The sequence below is a fragment of the Prionailurus viverrinus genome, chromosome C1 (genome assembly GCF_022837055.1).
Source record: "Prionailurus viverrinus isolate Anna chromosome C1, UM_Priviv_1.0, whole genome shotgun sequence".
NCBI classification, from domain to species: domain Eukaryota; kingdom Metazoa; phylum Chordata; class Mammalia; order Carnivora; family Felidae; genus Prionailurus; species Prionailurus viverrinus.
This window is the reverse complement of record NC_062568.1, coordinates 114,985,034-115,010,702: the sequence shown is the minus strand read 5'-3', so window position 1 is coordinate 115,010,702 and position 25,669 is coordinate 114,985,034. Positions and strand designations below refer to the sequence as shown.

Sequence of the window (25,669 nt, the reverse complement as noted above, 5' to 3'; positions counted from 1 at the left end):
ACCCACGTCCTGTCCTGTCTCCCAGCCGCTGCCACTGAATTCAAATCTGGTCCTAGCCACGTGTTAGTTTTACGGCCTTAACAAGCTCAGTAAGCTGTACTTACCCTCAAACTAGGGATTATAAAATTCCCTGGCAAAATTGTCAGAAAAGTTACAGGTGCTACCGAAGGTCCTACAGGGGACCTAGCGGGTCATAGGCTCCTCGTGAAGGGAGGCTTGTCACTGCCAGTGTCTTTCGCCCAAGCCTCAAGCTCTTCTTTGAAAATGATTTCCCTTCATAAAGCGTGCCATAAGTTTCACTTGATTCTGACGTACTAACAAGAAATTATTTTCAGTTTGCATTTTTAAGAGAGAGGGGCTTGTTTTACAGCGTTGAAAATTTGAAGTGCTTGGGGCACCCGGGTGGCTCAGTCGGTTAAGCTTCCGACTTCGGTCACGATCTCGCAGTTCATGAGTTCGAGCCCCGCATCTGGCTCTGTGCTGACACCTCAGAGCAGCCTGGAGCCTGCTTTGGATTCTGTGTCTCCCTCTCTCTCTGTCCTTCCCCTGCTCATGCTCTGTCTCTCTGTCTCTCAAAAATGGATCAATGTTAAAAAAAATTTTTTTTTAAGTAAATAAAATAAAATCTGAAGTGCTTAAGATTTCAGTACCGAGGAAAGGAAGTGAGTAGGGAGACTCCATTCTCCATGTTTTATTTATTTTCATTCTCTGGAAGACGGAAGGCACAGCACATGCCTTATAGGTTTATTTTGAGGACTAAGTAAAATGCTCGACAGAAAGCATTCAGAACCACCCGGAACAGAGCGAACGCTCAGGAACAGAGCAATTCTCTGTTCTTCTCCTGCACACGTCGTTTGATGCTGCCATCCAGCTAGTTCTTTGCGTTGTGATGGTCACATATTCTATGTCCTGGTCAGTCCCATTTGCCACCCATTCCTTAATCAAAGACAAATGTATATAATGCCACTGGGGACGTTTCAGGAGGGAGGTTCAGGAGAAGCCGCAGATGCGTTTACAAGATCCCCAAGAGAAATGTGTCATTTCTTTCCATTGTTTAGGTGTGGCCGGAAGCGGACCTTAGCAGCATTTCTGTGCCTAGGAGGACTGGCTTGTCTTATTGTGATGTTCCTTCCAGAAAAGAAAGGTAAGTCTTTCAGATTTCTACATAAGGGTTCTGAACGGCGCTTTTATTACAATGAATCCCAATATCGTGGAGAGATTACCATATGCCATGCTTCATTTCTATGATTGCATGTTATTTAGCGATTGTGTGGAGCATAATGGGCCAGAATCTTGCCCGTTGCCTAAACTGTTCTCTGGGTGAATAATGTGCTTAGAGGTGCGCTATTAATTCTTGCGGGCGATTAAGCCACCATCTGGGGCGTCTGGGCTGCAACACTGGTATTAGAGTTGCTTATTTGCTGATGGGGAGGACCATGTAGTTCTGCAGAGAGAAACTCCATCCAGGGTTACAGATTGCACTCCCCGTTCCAGCCAATCACAGATCAAAGGTCAGAGATGCTGGTTCTCAACGGCACCCTCAGCACCTCCATCCATACTCCCAGGGCACCCTGATGATAACAGCAGCAACAATATGAGTAGTGTTCACTGTTGGTGACGCCTGACATTTTCTCATTCTTATATAAAGTGTGAACAAAACAGCTTTAGGAAACTTTGGCATTTGTGGCTGTGCAAACATAGCTGTAAGAAAAGGGTCCCTTTGGCATCCTGATTTCTTTCCCTTTATAGAAAGTGTATAAGAGTGATGGTTCTCAACCTTGTTTTTTTTTTTTTTTTTCTTGCACTAACACATGTGAGGCCTACTAGCTAAAACGTCAAAAAACTGATTTGGGTAGTGATTTTCTTTACTTTTTAAAAAAAAAATTTTTTTTAACATTTTATTTATTTTTGAGAGACAGAGCGCAAGCTGGGGAGGGGCAGAGAGAGGGAGACACAGAATCCGAAGCAGGCTCCAGGCTCCAAGCTGTCAGCCCGGAGCCCGACGCGGGGCTCGAACTCATGAACCGTGAGATCATGACCTGAGCTGAAGTTGGACGTTTAACCGACTGAGCCACCCAGGCGCCCCATGGGCAGTCATTTTCAACAATGAGGAGCGGGCCGTAACAAACCCGGTGCTGCTGGGGGCATACGGTACAGCAAAAGCCCTGTTTGGGGGACTTTTGGATCTTAATGGGGCCCCATCCTGGAGCTTTTACTTCAGGTGGGAATCATTGTGAGGCGGTTTCACAGCTACTGGAGTTTGACAGCTACTAGAAAGGCAGCTGGAGAATGTCTTTCCTGACAGCAAATCACGTATGAAACGCACCTTTGGCCATTGCTTCTCCTCGAGGTTCAGTTGCACCAGTGCCCCACTGCAGACCCCAAAGCCTCGTGTTCTAGTTCTAGAACCCTCCAGGACACCTGCTATGCTGCCAGTTGCCACCTCAAGTTCTGTGCCTCGAATCCAGAGGGCAGTTTGTTCATGACTGTGGATTTGACCCAGTTATTTGACCCAGCCTTAGAGTGATTTTCATGGAATCGCAGAAACTAGAGAAGTGAGTAAGTTTGCTTGTTTTTTATTGTCTAAGGAAACTGTTACCTTTGCTAGTGCCGGGAAAGGGAGACCGTCCTCAGCTGCTGCCCTGCCGTGGGCTCGTAGAATTAAGTGCCCGGTTCTGTTGGTCTGGGACAGACAGTAGTGGTTTCAAACCATCATATTGTGGCTTTAGATTCAGCTTTTGTTTTTCATAGACACCTTGGAAATTCAGTTGCTTTCTATCTCTAAAAGTCCATTGTTCTATCTGTCACCTTGGAGAGAAAAATGTTTCCTTGTTGCTCTAAGCACACCTGTCACCTCTCACACTTCTGCCAGCCAGGCCAGTTTATGTCCTTCCCCCTCTCACCTATCTGTGCACTCCAGGGAACCCCCCCTCCCGACACTCTGCACGGGGCCCTTTCTACAGAAACCCAAGTGAAAGCAGGTGTGTGGTCTCCATCCAGACCCACCCCACTCTTGAGAGAAAAAGCTCAGTGGGGCGGGTGCCTGGGTGGCTCAGTCGGTTAAGCGTCCAACTTCGGCTCCGGTCATGATCTCACAGTTAGTGCGTTCGAGCCCTGCGTTGGGCTCTGTGCTGCTGACAGCTCAGATTCTGTGTCTCCCTCTCTCTCTGCCTCTTCCCCACTCATGCTGTCTCTCTCTCTCTCTCTCTCTCTCTCTCTCTCTCTTTCTCAAAAATAAATAAACAAACATTAAACAAATTTAAAAAAAAAAGAGAGAGAGAGGAAAAGCTCAAGCCCTTTGTTGATTGTGCCCCTTGGTGGACTGTGAATAAGAAACAGCATAGCAGGGAATCTTTCAGACCCCAGGAAAGCGCCTCACCAACATGGTACCTCTGTTATCCTTAGAAAAGTGGACGTCTACTCTATTTTTTGAAGATTTCCAGGGGAAAAAAAATCTCACACTGTCCCTTAGAAAATTGTTTCTATTTTTAATAGCCATTAGAGTGGGCCTCTTCTGTCACAACTGAGTCCATTTCTTTTCATTTTATTCATCACTAGGGCGAGAGGACAGGTGGCCACCCCCTTCTTTTGCATAATCCTTCCTGTGTTTGCCAGGAGTCATCTTAACTATTCCTGAATCTTCTCTTCTTTGAGCTGAAAACATTTGTTCTCTAAACATTCTTTGAACCTTTCCTGTTTACTTCTTAAAATATTTCGATGGCCCTCTTGTAAATCTCAGTGTTTCCAAAGTGCTCAGCCTTAAGCTGCCTGTTCCAGAAGTTCTGATAAATATATATTAAGAAAGACACCTAGTAGTTTGAAAAATTTTATTAGCAGCTTGTCAGAACTTTTTGTACCCATTTTCCCCTCAACTTTTCCCGCCAAACATGCATTCCCTCTCTTCTTCCAGCCAATTTAAGTGTCCCAGTACCTGCCAACTGTTTTTTAGTACCTGAGTATGATTGTGGTTCTCTGTGTCTGAGGCACAGACAGACAGACAGACGGACAGGCACACCCCTAGAAGAAACAGCCAGTAAGCTAGAAAACAGATTGTTTGGCGTCCCTCGGCCTGTGGTTTATAATTATTAGGCAAAGTGTCCTGCCCAGTGCATATTTGCACGTTGGGTGTCCTCCAAGTAAATGTTCTCCCTGGGGGTAGTGTTACCAGGTGGCTACTAATGCATTTTACCTGACTTCTATCTTTGCTTAAAGGATCCTTATTAAACCTACAATACTATCATTTATTAAGGGTTAACGGTATACTGGGTTGTCTTCATCTAGAGAAGATATCAGGTATTACCCCCATTTTATAAGGAAGCTAAAGTTCAGATAGGTCAAGCAACTTACCTAGGTTTGCACAGCAGGTAAGCAGCACACCTAGGATTCAGATTTCAGATCTTTCTGATTCTAAAATCAGTGCCTTTGGAGGAATACTGATTTGCCATCTTGGAGTTTTACAGCCAATGTATTCATTGCACATGGTGAGACTTTTGTCTTAGAGAATTAACGCTGCCTAATTAGAGTCAGTTCTTAACTCTTCAGCAGATAGGTCTGATGGGAATTGGCCAGGGTTCAAGAACCTGCATTGTCAGACTGACTGACACTGGTCTCTTATTGGCAAGGAGGTTGGTTCCTGGCAGTTACGGTCCTGCCAGAGTCTGAATACTAGGAAGTCACAGCACACGACCAGATAAAAAAGTTTCATAGTTGAAACATTTCAAGGTGCTCCACTCTGAGCACCTCTCTATCTCATTTCTTTTATCTATCTTGATCTGCCCATTCTATTCACTTGACTTCTCTTGTGCTGGCCACGTACAGGACACAATTCATAAACAAGACCTAGTCCCTAGGCCCTAAGAGCTTACAGTCTGGTGAGAAAGATGAGTGATTAGAGAGAAGCAACAACAGTAAAGTCAGAAGGTGCCATATGAGAATTGACACGGCAAAACACTATGGGGACTTCAACTTTGGACCATGATAGGAATGGAGACCAGCTATCCTCCTGTGTTAAATAGCCATAAAACCAGACAAATATAAAAAACTCTGATTTTCAGACACTGGACAGCAGGCTGTCCAGGAAAGACAGTGATCCCCGAGAGGAAGGAAACAAAGTGCTCCCCAAGACTGACCTAACCCAGGGTGTCCAAGTCATGGTGCAGGGACAGGGAGCCCAGCACTGAACTGAGAAGACAGTATTAAAACCTGGGGAGGCCACGATTTCTAGAATTCGCTAGAAAAATGACTGAAGAGGAGTAAGATACACAGAGGATGAACTCCAGAGATCTGCAGAAGGGGCCTCTGAGTCTTAGGCTGCTTCCTGATTTGTGCAGGAGTTTGAGGAAACCACTGAGGCCAGAGAGAGGACCACGAGGAAGCAGCATTTGGAATAATTCTTGGAATCCAAGGCCATGCCTAGTTTGTGTTCTTTTCAGCCAGATGTGCAGCATTGAGTAGAGACCTCCTGGGTCAAAGCAGCTCTACGCTAAAGGCCTTCTCTGCATGTCCTCAAAGTGCTTTAAAAATCTTAGAAGGATCAAATGATTCAAAGTAACAGCATCCCCCCTACAAGAAAAAGCCTCCCCCAAAAAACAAAGAAGAAAAACAAAGTAACAGCATCCCAGAACAAAGAGCAGTCAAGGAAGACAGTAAAATCCAGCACCGTAATATCCACAGTGTATGGCATCCAGCCAAAACTACCAGGCAGGATAATACCACCTATAACCAGGAAACATATCAATAGAAACAAAACCAGAAATGACCCAGATGATAGAATGAGGAGACAAGAACTTGAAAACAGCTATTATCAAGATGTTCCACACATTTAAGAAGATAGAGGAAAGCATGATCATCATGAACAGAGAAATAGAGGATAAAAAAAAAAAAAAGACATCGTGTGACATCTAGAAACGAAGCATATGTTATATGAAAAACAAATCCAGTGAATGAGATTAACCACAGAAGATCAGTGAAAAAGACATATCTAAAGAAACCATGCAGAATGAAGCAGAAAAAAATAATTGAATGAAGAGTTAACAAGGTATCAATGAGTTATAGGGCAACACAAAGCCTAACGTGTATTTGTAATTGGAGTCGAAGAAGGAGGAAGTAAAGAAAACATTATTTGCAGAAATGGCAGTCAGATACTTTCCTCATTTGATGAAAGCTATAAACACGTAACGAGAAAGCGTGTTCATCAAGAAGATGTAATAGTCCTGATTGTGTATGCATCTAATAACAGATTCAGAATACAGGAAGCGAAATTGGGTAGAACTGAAAGAATAAATAGACAAATCCAAAATCATAGTTGGATATTTCACCACCCCTCTCTCAACCACTGACAGAAAAATCAGACAGAAAATGCCAAAGGATATGGAGACTTGAACATGACCTAATTGCCATTTGTCAAACACTGTACCCAAATACAGCAGAACAGGCATTCCATCTGAAAAGCGCATGGAACGTTTACCGAGAAGGGTCACATTTGGGCCGTAAAACAAGTTTCAAAAATTGAAAAGGATTGAAATCTTCCCAAAATAGTTATTTTTAAAAAATTTTTGAGAGAGGAAACACAAATTGGGGAGGGGCAGAGAGAGGGAGAGAGAGAGAGAGAGAGAGTGAGAGAATCCCAAGCAGGCTCTGCATTGTCAGCACAAAGCATGATGTGGGGCTCGAACTCATGAACCGTGAGATCATGACCTGAGCTGAAATCAACAGTCAGACGCTTAGCTGACTGAGCCACCCTGGTGCTCCCCCCAAATAGTTATTTGATGAGAATGGAATTAAGCTAGAAATCAGTAACCAGAAGATATCAGGGAAATCCTCAGATATTTGGATTTTAAAAGACATTCTTGTAAAAACGGGTCAAAGAAGAAAGGAAATTGCAAAGGAAATTAGAAAATATTTTTAATTAAACAAAAATTATAATGTATCAAAGTTTGTGGGATGCAGTAAAGCAGGGCTTAGAGAAAAATTTAGTTGAAAAGTTTTCAAATTAATGATCTAAGGTTCTTTCTTAAGCAAATAATAAAAAAAAAAGTAATGACAGGAGCACCTGGGTGGCTCAGTCGGTTGAGCGTCCGAATTCAGCTCAGGTCATGATCTCATGGTCCCTGCTGACAGCTCAGAGCCTGGAGCCTGCTTCGGATTCTGTGTCTCCCTCTCTCTCTGCCCCTCCCCTGCTTGCACTCTCTCTCTCAAAAATAAACATTAAAAAAGTTTTTTTAATGACAAATTAAGCACGATGCAAAGAGAAGAAAGGAACTAATAAGAACAAATATCAATGAAATAAAAACTGAAAAATACTAGAGAAAAATCAATGAAACCAAAAGCTGGTTGTTGAGATATATAAAGTCAGTAAACCTCCAGCCAAAGAGAGAAGACACACATCAGCAATATCAAGAATGAAAGAGGGGAACCCGTAGAACCTGATGGCATCTATAGGAATATTGTACACATTTTTATGCCAGTAAATCCAGCTTAGGCAAAATGGATCCATTCTTTCAAAGATACAAACTACCAAATCCTACTCAAAAAAGCAGATAACCTGAATAGACCTCTATCTATTAAAGAAATTTAATTTGTAGGTAAAAACATTCCTGTAAGAGAATTCCAGGCAGAATTCCAGGAAGAAATAATACGAATCCTGTATATTCTTCCAGAAAATACAGAAGGGAGGAATACTCCCCCAACCTCATTTTTGAGGCCAGCAGTTATCCTGATATAAAACCAAAGACCTTGCAAGAAAACTGCAGGTCAGTATCGATGACAAAAATCCTCAACTAAATATTAGCAAATTGAATCCAGCAATGCTCAAAAAGGGTAATACATCGTGACCAAGCAGGGTTTATGCTCTCAGTGCAGGGTTATTTTGACATTCAAAATCTAATCAGTGTTATTCACCATCTTCAAAAGCTGAAAGAAAAAAAAATCCTATGATCATTTCAATACAAGTAGAAAAAGCACTTGTCAGAATTCAATATCCATTCATTACAAAAACCATCAACCAACTGGAAGTAGTTGATCAAGGTCATTGGGGGAAACCTACAGCCAACATCGCATTTAATAGTGAAAAGCTAAGTACTTGTTCCCTAAGATCAGGACAAAGGCAAGGATGTCCATTCTTATCACTTCTATGGAACATTGTGCTGAAATTACTAATGAATACGATAAGCCAATAAAAAGAAATTAAAGGGATCCAAATTAGAAAAGAAGAGGTAAAACTGTCTTTATTCACAAGGGTACATGGTTGTCTCCATAGAAAATCCTAGGAAATATTAAAATCTACTAAGATTAATGAGTTTCAGAGTCATGTGACACCCTTTTATTTCTATCTATTAGCAACAAACAATTTAAAATGACAGAGGGGTGCCTGGCTGGCTCTTGATCTCAGGGTCGTGAGTTTGAGTCCCACTTTGGGTATAGAGATTACTTAATTCAATAAACAAACTTAGAAAAAATAAAATTGAAAGAAAATACCATTTATAATAAATTAAAAATATGATGTATTTAGGGATAAGTTTTACAAAATATGTTTCAGACCTGTAGAAAACTATAAAATATAAAATGTTGATGAGAGAAATCAAAGCAGAGACTACATAAATGAATTGGTGGTAATAATAATAATAAAAATAAATGAAGAGATTACCATACTGCTCAAGGTCCGAAGATGTTGTTTAAGGTGTCAGTTCTTCCCAAATCACACTGTCTTCAGCACGGTCAATCCCAATAAAGTTTCCAGCAGACTTCTTTTTGTGGACAGATGTCGACAAATTAATACCAAAATTTTTATAGAGATGTAAAGGATCTCGAATATCCAAACTGAGTTTTATCAAGAAAAATAAAGTTGGAAGACTTACCCTACCTGATTTTAAAACTTCCTACAAAGTTACATGAATCAGGACAGTATGATATTGGCAGATGGGAATGGATATATAGATAATAGAACAGAATTTAGTATGAAATAAGCCTATGCATATGGTCAGGTGACTTTTTGTTTTTTGAGGGGCCTGAGGTTTTGATCACCCTTTAAAAATGTTTTATCCAATTATGACGTTACAAAGAGAAAAATGCATCTGGTTAATTGATTTTTGGCAACGATGACAAGTTAGTTCAGTGAGGAAAAGATAATCTTTTCACCACTTGGTGCTGGAGTAATTGGATATCCATGTGCAAAAAATTTGACTTCAACTTGCATGTCTCATCATATGCAGTAATTAACTCAAAATGGACGAGAGACTTAAATGCAAAGGCTAAAACCATACAACTTCTATAAGAGAACGTAGAGGCTGACCGTATCAAACACTGACCATGATACGGGAGAACCAGAACTCTTATATACTGCTGATAGAAATGTAAAATGGTAGCGACACTTTGAAAAACATTAGCAGCTTATTTCAAAGGGAAATATACGCTTGCTATATGACTCACCTTTTCTGAAGGGAAGCAGAAACACAGATTTGCACAAAGACTTTGATGCAAATGTTCATAGTAGGTTTATTAATAATAGCCCCCAAACTGGAAGGAGCCCAATACCCACCAGCTGAAGAAGGGATAGACAAATTGTGGTATATTCATACAGCGAAATATTACTCAAAACATTAAAAGGATTGAACTGTGACCTACTGATACATACAACAACATGGATAAATGGCAAAAGCATGAATGGTAACTAAAAGAAGCCAGACACAGAAGTCCTCAAACTGACTCATTTCATTCATGTGAAATTTTAGAAATTTCTAACTTAGAAATTTAGAAAAAACTGTAGCGACAGATCTTTATGCATATATAGTATTTTTCTTTAAAAAAGGGGAAGCAAATGAATTGTGGGTTTTTGCCCGCAATTATGTATCATAGTAGAGGGCATACCACTGTCTTAAAGAATTTTAACATATATGCGAACCATCCCAAATTTGCCGTATTCAGCCAGTGAATGAGGTGGACGATTAAGCTTAATTTTTACTATTTGGGGTCAGTGAAATATGACTAAAACATTATTTTTGTTCTGATGACCTCATATGGGCTCTAAGAAAACTTCCAGACAGCTAGTCTCAAAAATGATGGTCGTATAACTGCATCATTGGAAAAAACTTACGTCTTGAATTCAGTGCTTTGAAGGATACACGTGTTTTAAGAATTACCTTTTTTTCCCCCAAAGATAATTGAGTTTAATTTTCCTTTTTAAATCACTCTTTTTTCAAAGCAGTTACTTTGGATATTCACTGGTAATAGGCAGTAATATTTGATTTTATTTGCAGATCAAGGTCAAGAATCAAAGGATTTAGCCCAGTGGCTAAAAAGCACTACTAAATATTGATTCAGGATGACCAAGAGTCTAGAAGCTCCCCAAAAAGGAGCCTCAAAAAGGATAAGAGGGGTGCCTGCGTGGCTCAGTCAGTTAAGCATCTGACTCTTGATTTCGACTCCGGTCATGATCTCACAATTTGTGAGTTTGAGCCCCATGCCGGGCTCTGCGCTGACAGCCTGGAGCCTGCTTGGGATTCTCTCTCCCTCTCTCTCTCTCTGCTCCTCCCTCTCTCTCTCTCTCTTAAAACAAAAAATATATACTTTTAAAAAAAGATAAGAAATAATTTTCTTTTTTTAAATTTAAATTCAAGTTAGTTAACATACAGTATAGTCTTAGCATCAGGAAGAGAACTCAGTGATTCATCTCTTACGTAGGACACCCAGTGCTCATCCCCAAAAGTGCCCTCCTTAATGCCCATCACCCATTTAACCCATCCCCCACCCACCTCCCCTCCAGCAGCCCTCAGTTTGTTCTCTGTATTTAAGGGTCTCTCTCTCTCTCTTTTTTTAATATGAAATTTATTGTCAGATTGGTTTCCATACAACACCCAGTGCTCATCCCAACAGGTGCCCTCTTCAATGCCCATCACCCACTTTCCCCTCCCTCTCACCCCCCCATCAACCCTCAGTTTATTTTTAGTTTTTAAGAGTCTCTTATGGTTCACCTCCCTCCCTTTCTAACTTTTTTTCCCCCTTCCCCTCCCCCATGGTCTTCTGTTAAGTTTTTCAGGATCCACATAAGAGTGAGAACATAGGGTATCTGTCTTTCTCTGTATGACTTATTTCACTTAGCATCACACTCTCCAGTTCCATCCACGTTGCTACAAAAGGCCATATTTCATTCTTTGTCATTGCCAAGTAGTATTCCATTATATATATATAAACCACATCTTCTTTATCCATTCATCAGTTGATGGACATTTAGGCTCTTTCCATAACTTGGCTATTGTTGAAAGTGCTGTATAAAAATTGGGGTACAGTTGCCCCTGTGCATCAGCACTCCTGTATCCCTTGGGTAAATTTGTATTTAAGGGTCTCTTAAGGTTTGCCTCCTTCTCTGTTTTTATCTTATTTTTCCTTCCCTTCCCCTATGTTCTTCTGTTGAGTTTCTCAAATTCCACATATGAGTGAAATCATGTGATATCTGTTTTTATTTGACTTATTTTCCTTAGCATAATACACTCTAGTTCTATCCACATTGTTGTAAATGGCAAGATTCCATTCTTTTTCATCGCTAAGTAGTATTCCATTGTATATATATATAAACCACATCTTCTCTATCCATTCTTCAGTCAGTGGACATTTGGGCTCTTTCCATAATTTGACTATTGTTGATAGCACTGCTATAAACTTTGGGGTGCATGCGCCCCTTTGAATCAGCATTTTTGTATTCTTTGGATAAATACCTAGTAGTGCAATCGTTGGATCATAGGGTAGTTCTATTTTTAATTTTTTGAGGACCCTCCATACTGGTTTCCAGAGTGGCTGCACCAGTTTGCATTCCCACCAACAGTGCAAAAGAGATCCTCTTTCTCCGCATCCTCACCAACATCTGTTGTTGCCTGAGTTGTTCATGTTAGCCATTCTGACAGGTGTGAGGTGGTATCTCATTGTGGTTTTGATTTGTATTTCCCTGATGGTGAGTGACGTTGAGCATCTCTTCATGTCTGTTAGCCATCTGGATGTCTTCTTGGGAGAAGTGTCTGTTCAGGTCTTCTGTCCATTTCTTCACTGGATTATTTGGTTTTTGGGTATTGAGTTTCGTAAGTTCTTTATAGATTTCAGATACCAACCCTTCATTAGGTAAGGAATTTTCTAATAAACAGAGCTGTCTGAAATTGACATGGGCTTCCTTGGGTGAAAGTGAATTCTCCCCAGATTCAAGTGGTGACTGCAGACTCCATTGGCAGGGATGTACAAGAGAAGTTTCAAGCATCTGATGAGGTGTTGGGCTTCTGCAAGCACTCTGTGGGTGTGCGGCTGGAGCCAGGCTCCACAAATGGGTTACAGCTGGAAGTGTCCTGAGCTTCATGCAAAAGACTTCTTCCAGCTTTGGATCCTGCGGGTGTGTAGATAAAAGTCTTCCATGGTGTGCCATTAGAATTCAATTTTCAGGGGCGCCTGGGTGGCTCAGTCAGTTAAGTGTCCGACTTCAGCTCAGGTCACGATCTCGCGGTCTGTGAGTTCAAGCCCTGCGTCGGGCTCTGGGCTGATGGCTCGGAGCCTGGAGCCTGCTTCCGATTCTGTGTCTCCCTCTCTCTGCCCCTCCCCCGTTCATGCTCTGTCTCTCTCTGTCTCAAAAATAAATAAACATTAAAAAAAATTTAATAAAAAAAAAGAATTCAATTTTCAGGATGGTAATCCCCTAACCTGTTGTTAAAGATGTTAGAGTGTCACTATACTGTTCCGAAAGACGCCATCCTGTATGTATTGAAAACAGTCCCAGAGATCATTTGCAGTAAAGCAAATGTGCACATTTCTGTTGGCTTCAAGGCCACTGAATACCTTTTCTTGACATGCTAAGTTTTCTGGAAAATAATTGAAGAATTGCCCTTATTATTGGTTTAATCGATGAGATTGTTGATCTCAAGTGCAGACGTATTTCTCGGGGAAAATGCTGAACGGCACAGTTCTTTTTCCAGAAGCACCTCGTGGCCTAAAATAATATATTCAGTCCTTAAGAGAGCTAGCGTGTTCTTCCAAATAGCCTGGCAGAAGAGGAGAAAGCCCCAGATGGTCGGGTTTGGCAATGCCTGGGCCACTGTGTTCAGGATGCCATCTTTAAAGTAGATGAGGATTTATTTCAGAGTCAGGCAGGGAAGGCGAAGCATACTTTAGGATGGCATGTTTAAATAACCCCCTCCTTAGAAGTTGAAAGAACCTGAACACAGATTCTTCTCACTAAATTAATTCCTATTGTAGTCCTTCTACTTCGTTGTTCCACAGATATGCAGTGGGCACTGCTGAGTATTGTTCTGTGGAAGACGGTATTGCCGTGAGGGGCACAGATACAACCAGATACCAGCCTTAGGCTGAAGTAACTCGAAATATTTGGGGCAGGCAAGATGGAAAAGTAAGCAACTGCAGAAGCGTGTCTGAAGCATGCCATTTAATGGATCAGGGCATAGGGACAGTGGAGGTCAAAGGGAGGAAAGGATATTGCTTTTGAGTTATTTAAGGGTGGAGTGGTTTCTATGAGTCCTGCAGGCTGTCCCAAGGAAGGGGACAGGTGTGTTCCATTTGGCAGAAATGTCAGGGGCAATGAGAGGCAATTACTTTGGTGATTAGGACTTCACTGTTGACCTTCAAGAGCAGGACTTTCAGCAGAGGATGTTATTAGAAGTCAGAGCGCAGTGAGCTACAGGGCAGATGCATATGCGGCAACAGTGAGTTGCTCGCTCATTGAAGATGTTTGCTAGGGAGGGGGGAAAGGACAGCAGAGTCAATGAGATTTTTTTTTTCTTAGAAGGGGAAATTGTTATTTTGAAAGCAGAGACTAGTGGGTTATGGAGAGGTTAAATATGTTTGAAAGGGAATAATTACATTGCAAGATCCCAGGGAGAATAATGTTAATAAAGGAAAGGAGCATGAGAAAATTGATAGTATCTAAACAAAATTTTTTTAGTGTGTATTTTTTTGAGAGAGAGACAGAGCACCAGCGGGGGAGGGGCAGAAAGAGAGGGAGACACAGAATCCAAAGCAGGCTCCAGGCTGACAGCACAGAGCCTGACACGGGGCTCGAACTCACAAACTGTGAGATCATGACCTGAGCCGAAGTTGGATGCTTAAGTGACTGAGCCACCCAGGCACCCTGACAGTAATTTTTTTAAGTTTATTTATTTTGAGAGAGACAGAGACAGCACGAGTTGGGGACCGGCAGCGAGAGACGGGGAGAGAGAATCTAAAGCAGGCTCTGCACTGTCAGCACAGAGCCCCGTGCGGGGCTCGAACCCACAAAGTCACAAGATCATGACCTGAGCCAAAACCAACAGTTGCAGGCTTAACCGACTGAGCCACCCAGCTGCCCTGATAGTATTTTTGATAGGGAAAGGAACTGCCATAAAATGTATTTTTGTATTTTATATAAAAACATTGCAGTAAGAAACTGAAATGTCATTAGTGGTTAGTGATTCAAGTAAGAAGTTGGGAAAGAAGAAAGATTAAAAGTAGTTCCATATTTAGAGGCTCGTTCTTTAAAGAACATTAATATTTGATACCTTCTGGTTGTAATTTATTGGGATTATTCCTTGTCGTCCAATGGAACACCAGGAAATACAAACTGCAGAGAGGAGATTTTCTGGACCTTGCCTCTGTCTGTCTCATATCTGTCAGACTTACTCCACGTGTGCCAAGGCTTGTCATGCTACCCACCATTTCCCGTCACTGGTTGTTGAACAAGGCTGGGAAGGAGAGGCGAGTAGCCCCCGTGGTGGATGAGACTTAACAATCCCCACGAAGCCTGCTTTTAGTAAAGAAGTATTCCAAGAGCTCTGCCATTGAGGAGTGAGCAAGTTCAGTCGCCCATGATGACTGCCATTATGGACGACTTCACAGGGATAGCCAAGACGTTGAGAAGATTCGTTTGTGTGTGTGTGTGTGTGTGTGTGTGTGTTATGTGTGCTTACTAAACCTTCTGAGTGTGTATTCAGTTTTACCACCTCCTCACTGTTTGAGATCCATATTAATGCCTCTGGCTTAGTTCATCATTGTGTCATTTAAAGGAATTTTTCTCCCAGAAGGACCTCACAAGTGTTAACCCTTGTCCTCCTCAGACACGGGTGTGTTTGCAGTGGTGAACAGCCATTCCTTGTCTCTGCTCGGGAAGCTGACGATCAGTGCTGCCTTTAACGTGGTCTACATCTACACGTCTGAGCTGTACCCCACAGTCATCAGGTATGCCTCACACATCCCGCATGTTTCGCTGTAGATGCTCACAGCAACAGAGGTGTGGTTCTCTTTCCACCGGGAGCACAGTGAGTGGGGGCCAGCAACAAGTCAGCGAGCAGCCGCAAGCCCAGAAGCTGTCTGTGTAGACCACACTTTGCCCGCTTGGCTGGGGAAGGCGGAGCTGTGTTTTGGGCCCAACTCCCCTGTGTAAATCGTGAGAGAAGTACTCTACGCAAAGCACATCCCGTCACCCAAATGGGGCTCGGTTGCCATTTTTATTTCAGTGGACTTGATTGATTCAGTCACCCAGCCTCTGTCAGGCACAGACGGACAAGAGGACTGGGTCCGTGTTCTCTCAGAACCTACATTTTAACACAAAATATACACATCTGTAAAAAGATAGTTCCAGGGGCACCTGGGTGGCTCAGTTGGTTGAGCGTCTGGCTCTTGATTCCCACTCGGTCATGCTCTCACAGTTCATGGGTTTGAGCCCCACGTTGGGCTCCATGCTGACAGTGCAGAGCTGCTTGGGATTCTCTCTGTGCCCCTCCCTTGCTCGCACCCTCTCTCTCTCTGCCTCTCTGTTCTTCTCTCTTTCTCTTAAAATAAATAAACTTAAAAAAAGATATTTCCATATAGTAATAAGTGAACAGGAGGTTTACGTATTGATTGTTAAGTGTGGTTTCTAACAAGTAGGACATGCTTATATGAAAAACAACATATTTGATCTGAAGTTTCCCCTTCTAAAAGAAGTCTGAAAACAAAAAATTAAACCCAAATTTGAAGGGCAGGGACCCAGCTTATTCTTCTCAGAATTGCCTCTGTGAACCCAGCGGGTATTCCCTAGGTCAGCCCTTCCCCAGTCCTTCTGAGGAGCGTTCCAAGTGTTTCCCACATCCATCAGACTTCCTGGTTCTTTCTGCCTATTAATATCAGCTCCCTTTTCCTCCAGTTTTTCCCAGACTGCATGTGATTGACTAGTCATTTCCTAATTATTCCTCTGACCTGTTTTCTCTGCCTGCTGGCTATGAAACTAGGATGATCATTTTGTCCAAACTGGGACACTCTGGAGAGCGGATATGGGTGGGTGGGGGGAGCGGTGGATGGCCACCTTGCCTGTTCCCTCGTTCCCATGCCCTACCCCCGTTTGCATGTCCGTACTCCTCACAAACGTAATGTTCCTCGTTCCTATTTATATGCCTGACCCTTTAATCGCCAGTTAGTTGACTTTAACTAAATGGGCAAACTTCTCAGATCATAAAGCCCTAGGTCTCCATGGTTATATTAATTCATAGCCATGAGAACATTTGACACAAAACCCATGAGAACATTTGGCAAGAAATATTCACATGGTCATTTCTGTACTATTCTCTATAGTAACCGCACTGTCCAGTATGGTAGTTACTAGCCTCATGTGGCTATTTAAATTTAAATCAGTTAAAGTGAAATAAATTAAAAATCCAGTTCCTCGGGGTGCCTGGGTGGCCCAGTCAGTTAAGCATCCGACTTCAGCTCAGGTCATGATCTCATGGCTCATGAGTGTGAGCCCCACATCAAGCTCCGTGCTGACAGCTCAGAGCCTGGAGCCTGCTTCAGATTCTGTGTTTCCCTCTCTGTCTGCCCCATCCCTGCTCGCACTCTGTCTCTCTCTCTCAAAAATAAACATTAAAAAAAAAAAATCCAGTTCCTCATTCTCACTAGCCACGTTTCAAGTGCTCACAGCCGCAGGCATCTAGCAGCTTCCATACTGGACAGCGCAATTATAGAACATTTCCAGCATCTTGGAATGTTCCGGTAGGGAGCACTGCTCTACAGGAGCCTGTGCTTCGTCCACTGTGGGATTCATGATTATAGGTCCACTAAGCCATGGCATCTTTAAATTCTGCCCCCCACCCAGAACTTACTGACTTTCCCCCCTTTTTGTATTCCTTTCAGGAACGTTGGGCTTGGAACTTGTTCTATGTTCTCCCGAGTTGGTGGGATTATTGCTCCCTTCGTCCCCTCACTGGTTGGTTTGTACCTCCTAGTTTTGTTTTTCTCGATCCTCTGCTTTGGAAATGCTTATGCTTTTGAGTAGAAAGGGGTAAGGAGCAGTTGCCACTTATGATCAGCCTGACCCAAGTGTGAACCTTGTACCTTCTAGATTAAGGACCCTTTTAGGTGACGGATCCCTCGGGGCAGATGGACTCGTACCAGAGGCTCTGACTGTTTGCTTCTCTGTATTTACTGGAGGGTTAGCTAATGCCAGCTTGCCCCTTCCCGTCTCCATTCGTAGGTTAGTCACTTAGCGAATATTTTTTAAGCTTCGGCTGTGGACTGGGCTCTGTGCTGAGCACTTCAGCACACATCGTCTCAAGTACTATTCACAGCCACCGTGTGAGGCAGCATTATCGTTACCCTCTAATAAAGATGAGAAATGCAGCAGAAGCAGATTAACTTGCCCGATGGCACACCACTTAGAATAAGAAAACTAGGGGCGCCTGGGGGGCTCAGTCGGCTAAGCGTCCGACTTCGGTTCAGGTCACGATCTCACGGTTTGTGAGTTCGAGTCCTGTGTCGGGCTCTGTGCTGACAGCTCTGAGCCTGGAGCCCACTTCACAGTCTGTCTCCCTCTCTTCCTGCCCCTCCCCCACTCGCACTCTGTCTCTCTCTCTCAAAAATAACCATGAAGAAATTTCTTAAAAAGAAAATTAAAAGAGGAAATATGCCTAGCAGTGTGTCTATTAAGAGTTTCTAGCATTTTCTAAAGTTCATGGTCAAAAGATAGACTAAACGGCAGTTCTGAAGATCCTTCCTGAACTTGACATGTTCAGGTTCTGTGACAGAATCCGTGGAGCCCTATGCATGTCTGTGCTTGGTCTGACCTGTGGCCTTGCCAGCCAGGACTCGGCAAAGGCTGACTAGATTGGGTGTGGGGATAGCTGTTCGTCACTCGGGCAACTTTTCTCAGCGCTCCTTAGCAATGCTGGCGGGCCAGGTCCACGGACCCAGCGGGGTTCCCGCAGCACCAGCCCAGAGGGCCCTTGCCTTCACGCAGGATAGAAGTCCAACACGAGCCAGCAGGAGGTGAAAGCAGCATTTACTGAAGATACAGAGAGAGCAGGTACACACAGAGTGAGTGTCCGAGAGACTCAGAAAGGAAAGGAGAGAGTCTCGTCGTTGTTCAGGGTCAGGGTTTTTCTTGAGGACGGGGCTCTGGGGGGACGTGTCCTCTCAGGCAGCCAGGAACCGGTTGGATCAAGGATGAGGGGCCAGGTGTTACACCTTGGAGCCAGGAGATCTTGGCCATGAACTGTCTACCCCAGGGGTCTGGAATACGCGTGCGATAGCTTCCCCTGGTCATTCTCACTTGCCCCTCCCTTAGATGTTATCTGTTCTAGAGAAATCATTAACTCCTTGTCCCTTACAAGGACATATGCTGTTTACATTACAAGGCATGTGTAAAGTGGGGTGAGGGTACAGGTCCTAGGAAGACTAGAAACAGGTAAAGCAGCAAAGCCATGAAACAGCTTTCTCTCTCCCAGGGTCCCTTCGGTTTCCCTGTCTCACTAGTACAGGAGGATGTCTTGGAAAAGCCTTTCCTTTCTTTCTTTTTCTGAGTTCACTTCCTTCTCATGAGTATCTCTTTCCGTGTTTCATGCTTAATTTTACGTTACAAGACCATCCTCTCCTATGGATTTGCTCCATTCTGCAAAATGTGTCTGACATCAGGTGTTTGTCTCTAAAGATCTCCGACTTTGGATGGCCCTCCTAGAACGTTAGAAAACCCAGCACTCTGTCTCTACTGATCCCTGCTCAGTTGAGAAGAGATCAAAGTGTTGTGTCTCCCTTGATTCCGCAACACACCCACAGTGTTGGACGTGTGTTTCCATGTGGGTGGCAGAGGTGAGATTCTCCCCTCCCCGCTCCCCATCACCTCCATTCCCCCCTGCCCTCTTCTCGATCATCTCCATCGTCTCTTTACTTCTGAAAAATCAGGAACTTATTAAATCCGAGAGGAGATCCTAACTAGTAGTGGTCTCATCCACAGAGTTTGGAAGCCCAAATGAGAAGATGATAATACCATTCTTGTGCAGGAATTTAAGAATGTTAAAATCAGCTCAGAAAGGCCCAGAGCAGCATCCCAAAGATAGCTTTCTGTGTTATCTTTGAACCTGTGTGTGCCTAAAATTTTTTTTTAACATTTATTCATTTTTGAGAGACAGAGACAGAGCACACGTGAGGGAGGGGTAGAGAGAGAGGGAGACACAGAATCCCGAAGCAGGCTCCAGGCTCTGAGCTGCCAGCACAGAGCCCGACGCGGGGCTCGAACTCACAAACCGTGAGATCATGACCTGAGCCAAAGTCGGAAGCTTAACCGACTGAGCCACCTGGGTGCCCCGAACCTGTTTGTGTTTAAAGAAACTATGTAAATATTCCCGAGAATGTCTTTTGGATCTCTGAAGCAATGCTTGAATTACCGTGTTCGGTTCAGGTAGTTTCCAAACCACACGGGTGTGCTGGGTTCTTCAGGCTTCTCTTTTTCTTTTCGGGGTGTTTACACCCTTAACCCCTGTCTTCCTGGTTACGGTGCCGAATGAATGAGCGAGCATACGTGGGATTGTTTGGCCGATTCCAAGGTTGAGAACGTCAAAGTTCATCGGGCGCGAGTATCTGGGGAGTCTCCTAAGTGAAAAGTATGTGGCGATCCCCGTGTTATAAGCGAGTCGCCTGGAGCAAAAGCAGTACCCACCCCACTCCTTCTGATCCCCATACTTCTGCTGCCTTTTTATGTTCTCGTTCTCCCTTCTGTGTGGCCGAGTCAACCACTCGGTGATTTTCCAGGCAGGGTCTCTCTCGTTGGGGAACAAGTGGCTGACAGTACATTCTAGTGGGGAGGCGTGAGTTGGGTAGTAAATGTGGCAGCTCCTCGGTCATAAGACTACTGATGTCATGTGCTGGGAAACGAATACTGAGTTTTTGTATGTTTTTTGTTCTACCCTCTGCCCCCACAGAAATATGTGCAGTGGTCCTTACCCTTCATTGTCTTCGGAGCCACCGGCCTGACTTCGGGCCTCCTGAGTTTATTATTGCCAGAAACCCTTAACAGCCCATTGCTAGAGACATTTTCTGACCTTCAGGTGTATTCATATCGGAGGCTGGGGGAGGAGGCGTTATCTTTACAGACCTTGGATCCCCCACAGGTATGGTGGTAGTTTTTTTTTTTTTTTAACGTTTATTTATTTTTGAGACAGAGAGAGACAGAGCATGAACGGGGGAGGGGCAGAGAGAGAGGGAGACACAGAATTGGAAGCAGGCTCCAGGCTCTGAGCCGTCAGCCCAGAGCCCGACGCGGGGCTCGAACTCACGGACCGCGAGATTGCCACCTGAGCTGCAGTCGGACGCTTAACCGACTGAGCCACCCAGGCGCCCCAGCAGTTGATTTTTTGAGAGAAATAAAGATGGCTCATGATTCATTTACTTTCTTAGAACACTTTAGGGCCAATTCTTAGGGGAAATAGATGTCATAAAAATGCATCTGTCTGTCGAATGGCAAATAATAATTTGGTCCTTGCTCTCCTTTCCTATTTCAGTCTTCAGACAAGGAGAACACTTTAGGGAGTGAGAGTGAGGAAGAGGAGGAGTTTTTCGATGCGGATGAAGAAACACAGATGATTAAGTGAAGAGCCCCCGAGCCTCCGTCACAAGCAGATGATCTCCTTGCCTCTGGTCAAGGCAGGCTTTTCTGGGAAACTTCAGAGAGTTGTCGAAATACAGGCTTGAACGTACATGGAAGGTACTCCTTATGGGCTCATTGTTTTCAGGCACCAGGGAAGATGGAGAAGACATTGCATGAGAGAAACATCACCATATCAGGGGAACAGTCGTCCAGAATTCACGTTCAGTTCAGAACCTTGACATCTGGCCAGGTAGCTCAAATCCACATGCCGGAGGGGAAAGCTAATTTGTTTCTGGAAGTCTGATCGTGTTGCTTATCTTTCCTCCTGACCTAAAGGCAGACATGTAAAATTTCTTCTCACCACACTAGTGGGATAAGAGAAACCACCCTTCACATCTCATCTGAATACCATATCTGACGCCTCCCCCTTACCATTTGTGCCTCACTCACCAGGAATCTCTTGAGGCAGATTGGCATTAGCATTTCACTTTGGTGCCAGAGGAAAAGCACTGAGAGGTGACTGTGTGTGGCCCAAGGCCTCCAGCTTTACCCTAACTGATGAAACCTGGGTCCTCAGCTTGGTTCCCAGGCTAATGGTTGGCTTGAACTCCTTGTGCCGTTGGTCCCACAGACAATCCACTCGGAAAAGCCAACTGTATTGAAGGGATTCTCTCAGAGCCAAAGGCGTGGCTGCAGCTGCTTGTTCACTCCCTTTGACACTCAACTTGGGTCATTTCTTCAGTTACGACTTGTGTGCACCTCCAGGAAAATTTCCATCTCAGATTCTAGTACCAGCAATAACTTCAGAACTGTGTCAGTAAGTGACGAAGCTTTTAAAAATGGAGGGCAGTTAAAAAATGACATGTTGAGGGGTGCCTGGGTGACTCAGGCAGTTAAGCGTCCGACTTTGGATCAGGTCATAATCTCTTGGTCCGTGGGTTCGAGCCCCATGTCGGGCTCTGTGCTAACAGCTCTGAGCTTGGATCCTGCTTCAGATTCTGTGTCTCCCTCGCTCTCTGACCCTCCCCCGCTCATTCTCTCTCTCTCTCTCTCTCTCTCTCTCTCTCTCTCTCTCTGTCAAAAAGGAATAAACATGAAAAATTTTTTTAAAAAGTGACATGTTGAGCACTTGGATGTTAGGGGGGGAAAGGTGCTTTTTTAAAAAAATTTTTTATGTTCATTTATTTTTGAGACACAGAGCATGAGCAGGGAAAGGACAGAGAGAGAGGGAGACACAGAATCGGAGCAAGTTTCAGGCTCTGAGCTGTCAGCACAGAGCCCGATGCAGGGCTCAAACCCACAAACCTGTGAGATTGTGACCTGAGCCAAAGTTGGACGCTTAACTGACTGAGTCACCCAGGTGCCCCAAAAGGTGCCATTTTTTACAAGGAAGAAAAGAACGTGACCTTTCACAATTTTGTGTTCTATTTTGGGCATTGTGCAACGAGGCACTTGGGTAACATTTAAGAGCTTGAACACTTCTAGTCCCAGATCAGTCTCTGCCTGTTTAGTCAGAGTGGAAAGCAAGTAATTTCATAGGAAATGGTTTTCTGCGAAGCACCACCAACTTTCAAATAAATCGGTCGCACTTAGTTTTCTAAAATCATATGCTGAAAATCTGTTTCCCTAGAAACTTGAGTGCTCTCTCACATAGGAGTGGTACTAACCTGGAGTCAACAGGCTTGTGCAGCAATGCTTTTGGTCACTTTCCCAACAAGGAGCATTTCTGTTTCTTCAGAATTTCTCTTTCTACTAGCTCTTGGAGAGAAGGGAATTGCATTGGAAGTAAAGAGAAGACGTCATTGTGACTGCTTCTGGAAATCTTGGGGGCATCCCCCCCCCAGTTGGCTCTGACACTTCCCTGTCCTCTTCCACATTAACCTCATGGTTTGCACTATATTAGCCTCCACCTTTGTGTTCAGGTATTCTTCTGTCCTTTATGCCCTTGATCATGTTTTAAGTTCTTCATAAATAAGGGCCATCTTTACTGCTGTTTGTTCCTCTCTGCCCAGAAGAATATGGGCCCTAGACCCAGTGAGGACGTGATAAATGTTACTGTTCCTAGCCATCAAGAAAACCGTGGAATTCTTTGCAGTATCATTTTTATAAATCCCAGATCAGGCAAATCTGACCCAAACCCCCAAACTGTGGAATCCTGTTTGTCTTTCTCTGGCAAATGGAGACCCTGCCCACCACCAGGAGAGGAAGAGAGAAAGAACTTACAAGGACACTTAGAAGCTCTTTTTTAATGGTCAGGCGTTAAAAATAAAACAACGATCTAGCATATATGTGCTCTTTGGTCAGTTAGCACGGCCTTTGCATTAGAAGAGGAATACATCCCGTTATAGAAAATTTGGAAACTAGAAGGTAAAAAAAAAAAAAAAATCTGTCACTCGTAGGCCCAACGCCCAGAGGCAACCAGTGTGGTGGCTTTGTTCTAACTGAAGATCAGTTGGGAACCCATCTCTCAGTTGGCACTGGGGTTCCCTCTGCCTCTGGCTAAATAGAGGAGGATTCTATTAGCCCCATCCCTGGGTATCGTCTTTTCCCAGCTATGGGGTGGAAGAACGGAAGGAGGACACACAGTTTGAACACATGTTACTTAAACAGGCCGGGCAGGTGATCAGCTGCTCGTGTCAGCTAATTAGGTAGTCATTTCTTTCTAGATGGTCTTCTGGGGAAGTTTAATAATTACTGGGTGTTCACTGTACTGCCTTTTATAAAATCAGATTTTGTTTCCTTTTGGTATTAACTGCACATGTGTGTATTCGCATTGATTAAATGATCAGAAAGCTAATTTACAGGTAACATATTTTGTTTGTGCAGGTGATTTGTAAAAAGCATCCTTTTAATGTTTTTATTGCATTCAAAATTAAATTTCTTTTCTCCTCACAAGCAGCTAGAGAAATGTAAGATGCTTAAAGGTCAAAGGTCTTATAACATCTGGTTCGGAACCTTGGTACCACACTGATATGTTAAAAGATACTGTGCTGTAGCTTCCTGATTTGGTGAGTGAAAACCACTGCCTGTTGAAAATGCAGTATTTGTCATTTGACCGCTTTCGAGCAATATAGACATTCTTTAGTATTTAAAAATGAGCAAATAGGGGCGCCTGGGTGGCTCAGTCAGTTAAGCGTCTGACTTCAGCTCAGGTCATGATCTCCTGGTTGATGGGTTCGAGCCCTACGTTGGGCTCTGTGCTGACAGCTCAGAGCCCGGAGCCTGCTTCTGATTCTGTGTCTCCCTCTCTCTCTGCCCCTCCCCCACTCGTGCTCTGTCTCTCTGTCTCTCAAAAATAAATAAACATTAAAAAAAATTTTTTAAAGGAGCAAATAAACACGATACAACAAAAAAGCACATGAACGTGTCTGGGGCACTGCTTACGTGAATATAATCTGGGCAGGTGTTTTTGTGGAGGTCAAGTTGATGAAGATACTGTTAGTAGATTTATATTCTCAACAAAAATATGGAAATAATTGTCACTAGTATATCAGAATTAAAATATAGCTTTCCAGTAGGACTTAGTCCTCTGTTATAAAGTCTTATTATATTATTGGTTCTGAAATTAGAACAGTATCTATAAAGGATTTTTTTTTAATAAAGTGCAGGTATTTAGGCTTCCTATTAATTTAATAAAGAATCACAAAGCATAGGTCTATTTTGTTGTTAGAGAATGACTCAGGATGTATAGTAGCATCTTTGACAAACTGGGCAAATACAGAATCTGCTGGAAATTACGGGTGGTATATGCAGCAGGGGCTGTAGCAAGAGAGTCATGACCCAATAGCTAGGGCACAACAGGTAACTATAAAAATATTTTTAGAGAGAAAAATGCAAAGATAATACAGTGTTGGAAAATTCATCTGTGTCACATATTAAAGGAGAAAGAACTTAATGATTACCTCAATATATATGTAAATATTATTTGGCAAAATTCACCTGTTCAAAATAAAAGGTATTAGCAGATGATGAATCAAAGGAAACTTCCTTAGCAAACTAAGGGATATTGTAGAAGACGTGATGAATTAGCACATAGTGTCTCTACACCTTCCTGGGACCTTGGCCTCCAAACTTTCTTGATCATGACCCACAATAAGAAATGTTTTCTTTTTTTATTTGTATATATATTTTCTTTCTTCCTCTTATTCTTACTTTCTCTTTCTCTTATGCCTTATTTATCTGTTTAAAATATTTTTTTTACTTTCAACCTTTTATTTGGTAGCATTTTTTTTTTTGGTATTTTAATTTAATTTTTTAAGTTTACATCCAAGTTAGTTAGCATATAGTGCAACAATGATTTCAGGAGTAGATTCCCTAATGCCCCTTCCCTGTTTAACCATCCCCCCTCCCACAACCCCTCCAGCAACCCTCTGTTTGTTCTCCATATTTAAGAGTCTCTTCTGTTTTGTCCTCTTCCTGTTTTTATATTATTTTTGTTTCCCTTCCCTTGTGTTCATCTGTTTTGTCTCTTAAAGTCCTCACATGAGTGAAGTCATGATTTTTGTCTTTCTCTGACTAATTTCACTTAGCCTAATACCCTCCAGTTCCATCCACGGAGTTGCAAATGGCAAGATTTCATTCTTTTTGATTGACGAGTAATACTCCATTGTATATATATACCACGCCTTCTTTATCCATTCATCCATCGATGGACATTTGGCTATTGTTGATAGTGCTGCTATAAACATTGAGGTGAATGTGTCCCTTCGAAACAGCACACCTGTATTCCATGGATAAATGCCTACTAGTGCAATTGCTGGGTCGTAGGGTAGTTCCAGTTTTAATTTTTTGAGGAACCTCCATATTGTTTTCCAGAGTTGC

At 43.1% G+C, this 25,669-nt stretch overlaps 1 protein-coding gene across 2 annotated transcripts in view; it reads left to right on the top strand.

Annotated features, from left to right (window-relative positions):
* Positions 1-21,759, top strand: part of SLC22A15 (solute carrier family 22 member 15) — an 81,786-nt gene extending 60,027 nt beyond the window's left edge. Inside the window, exons 8-12 of one of the 2 annotated variants that reach the window (XR_007154814.1) lie at positions 1,059-1,144; positions 15,075-15,195; positions 17,125-17,201; positions 20,184-20,372; positions 20,763-21,759. Coding sequence is in view for 1 of the 2 variants with exons in the window: in XM_047871170.1 (XP_047727126.1) it covers positions 1,059-1,144; positions 15,075-15,195; positions 17,125-17,197; positions 20,184-20,372; positions 20,763-20,852 (559 nt within the window). In the remaining variant the exon portion in view is untranslated. The remainder of the gene's footprint in view (positions 1-1,058; positions 1,145-15,074; positions 15,196-17,124; positions 17,202-20,183; positions 20,373-20,762) is intronic. The other variant, XM_047871170.1, reaches the window with a different exon arrangement.
* The last annotated feature ends 3,910 nt before the right edge of the window (positions 21,760-25,669 follow it).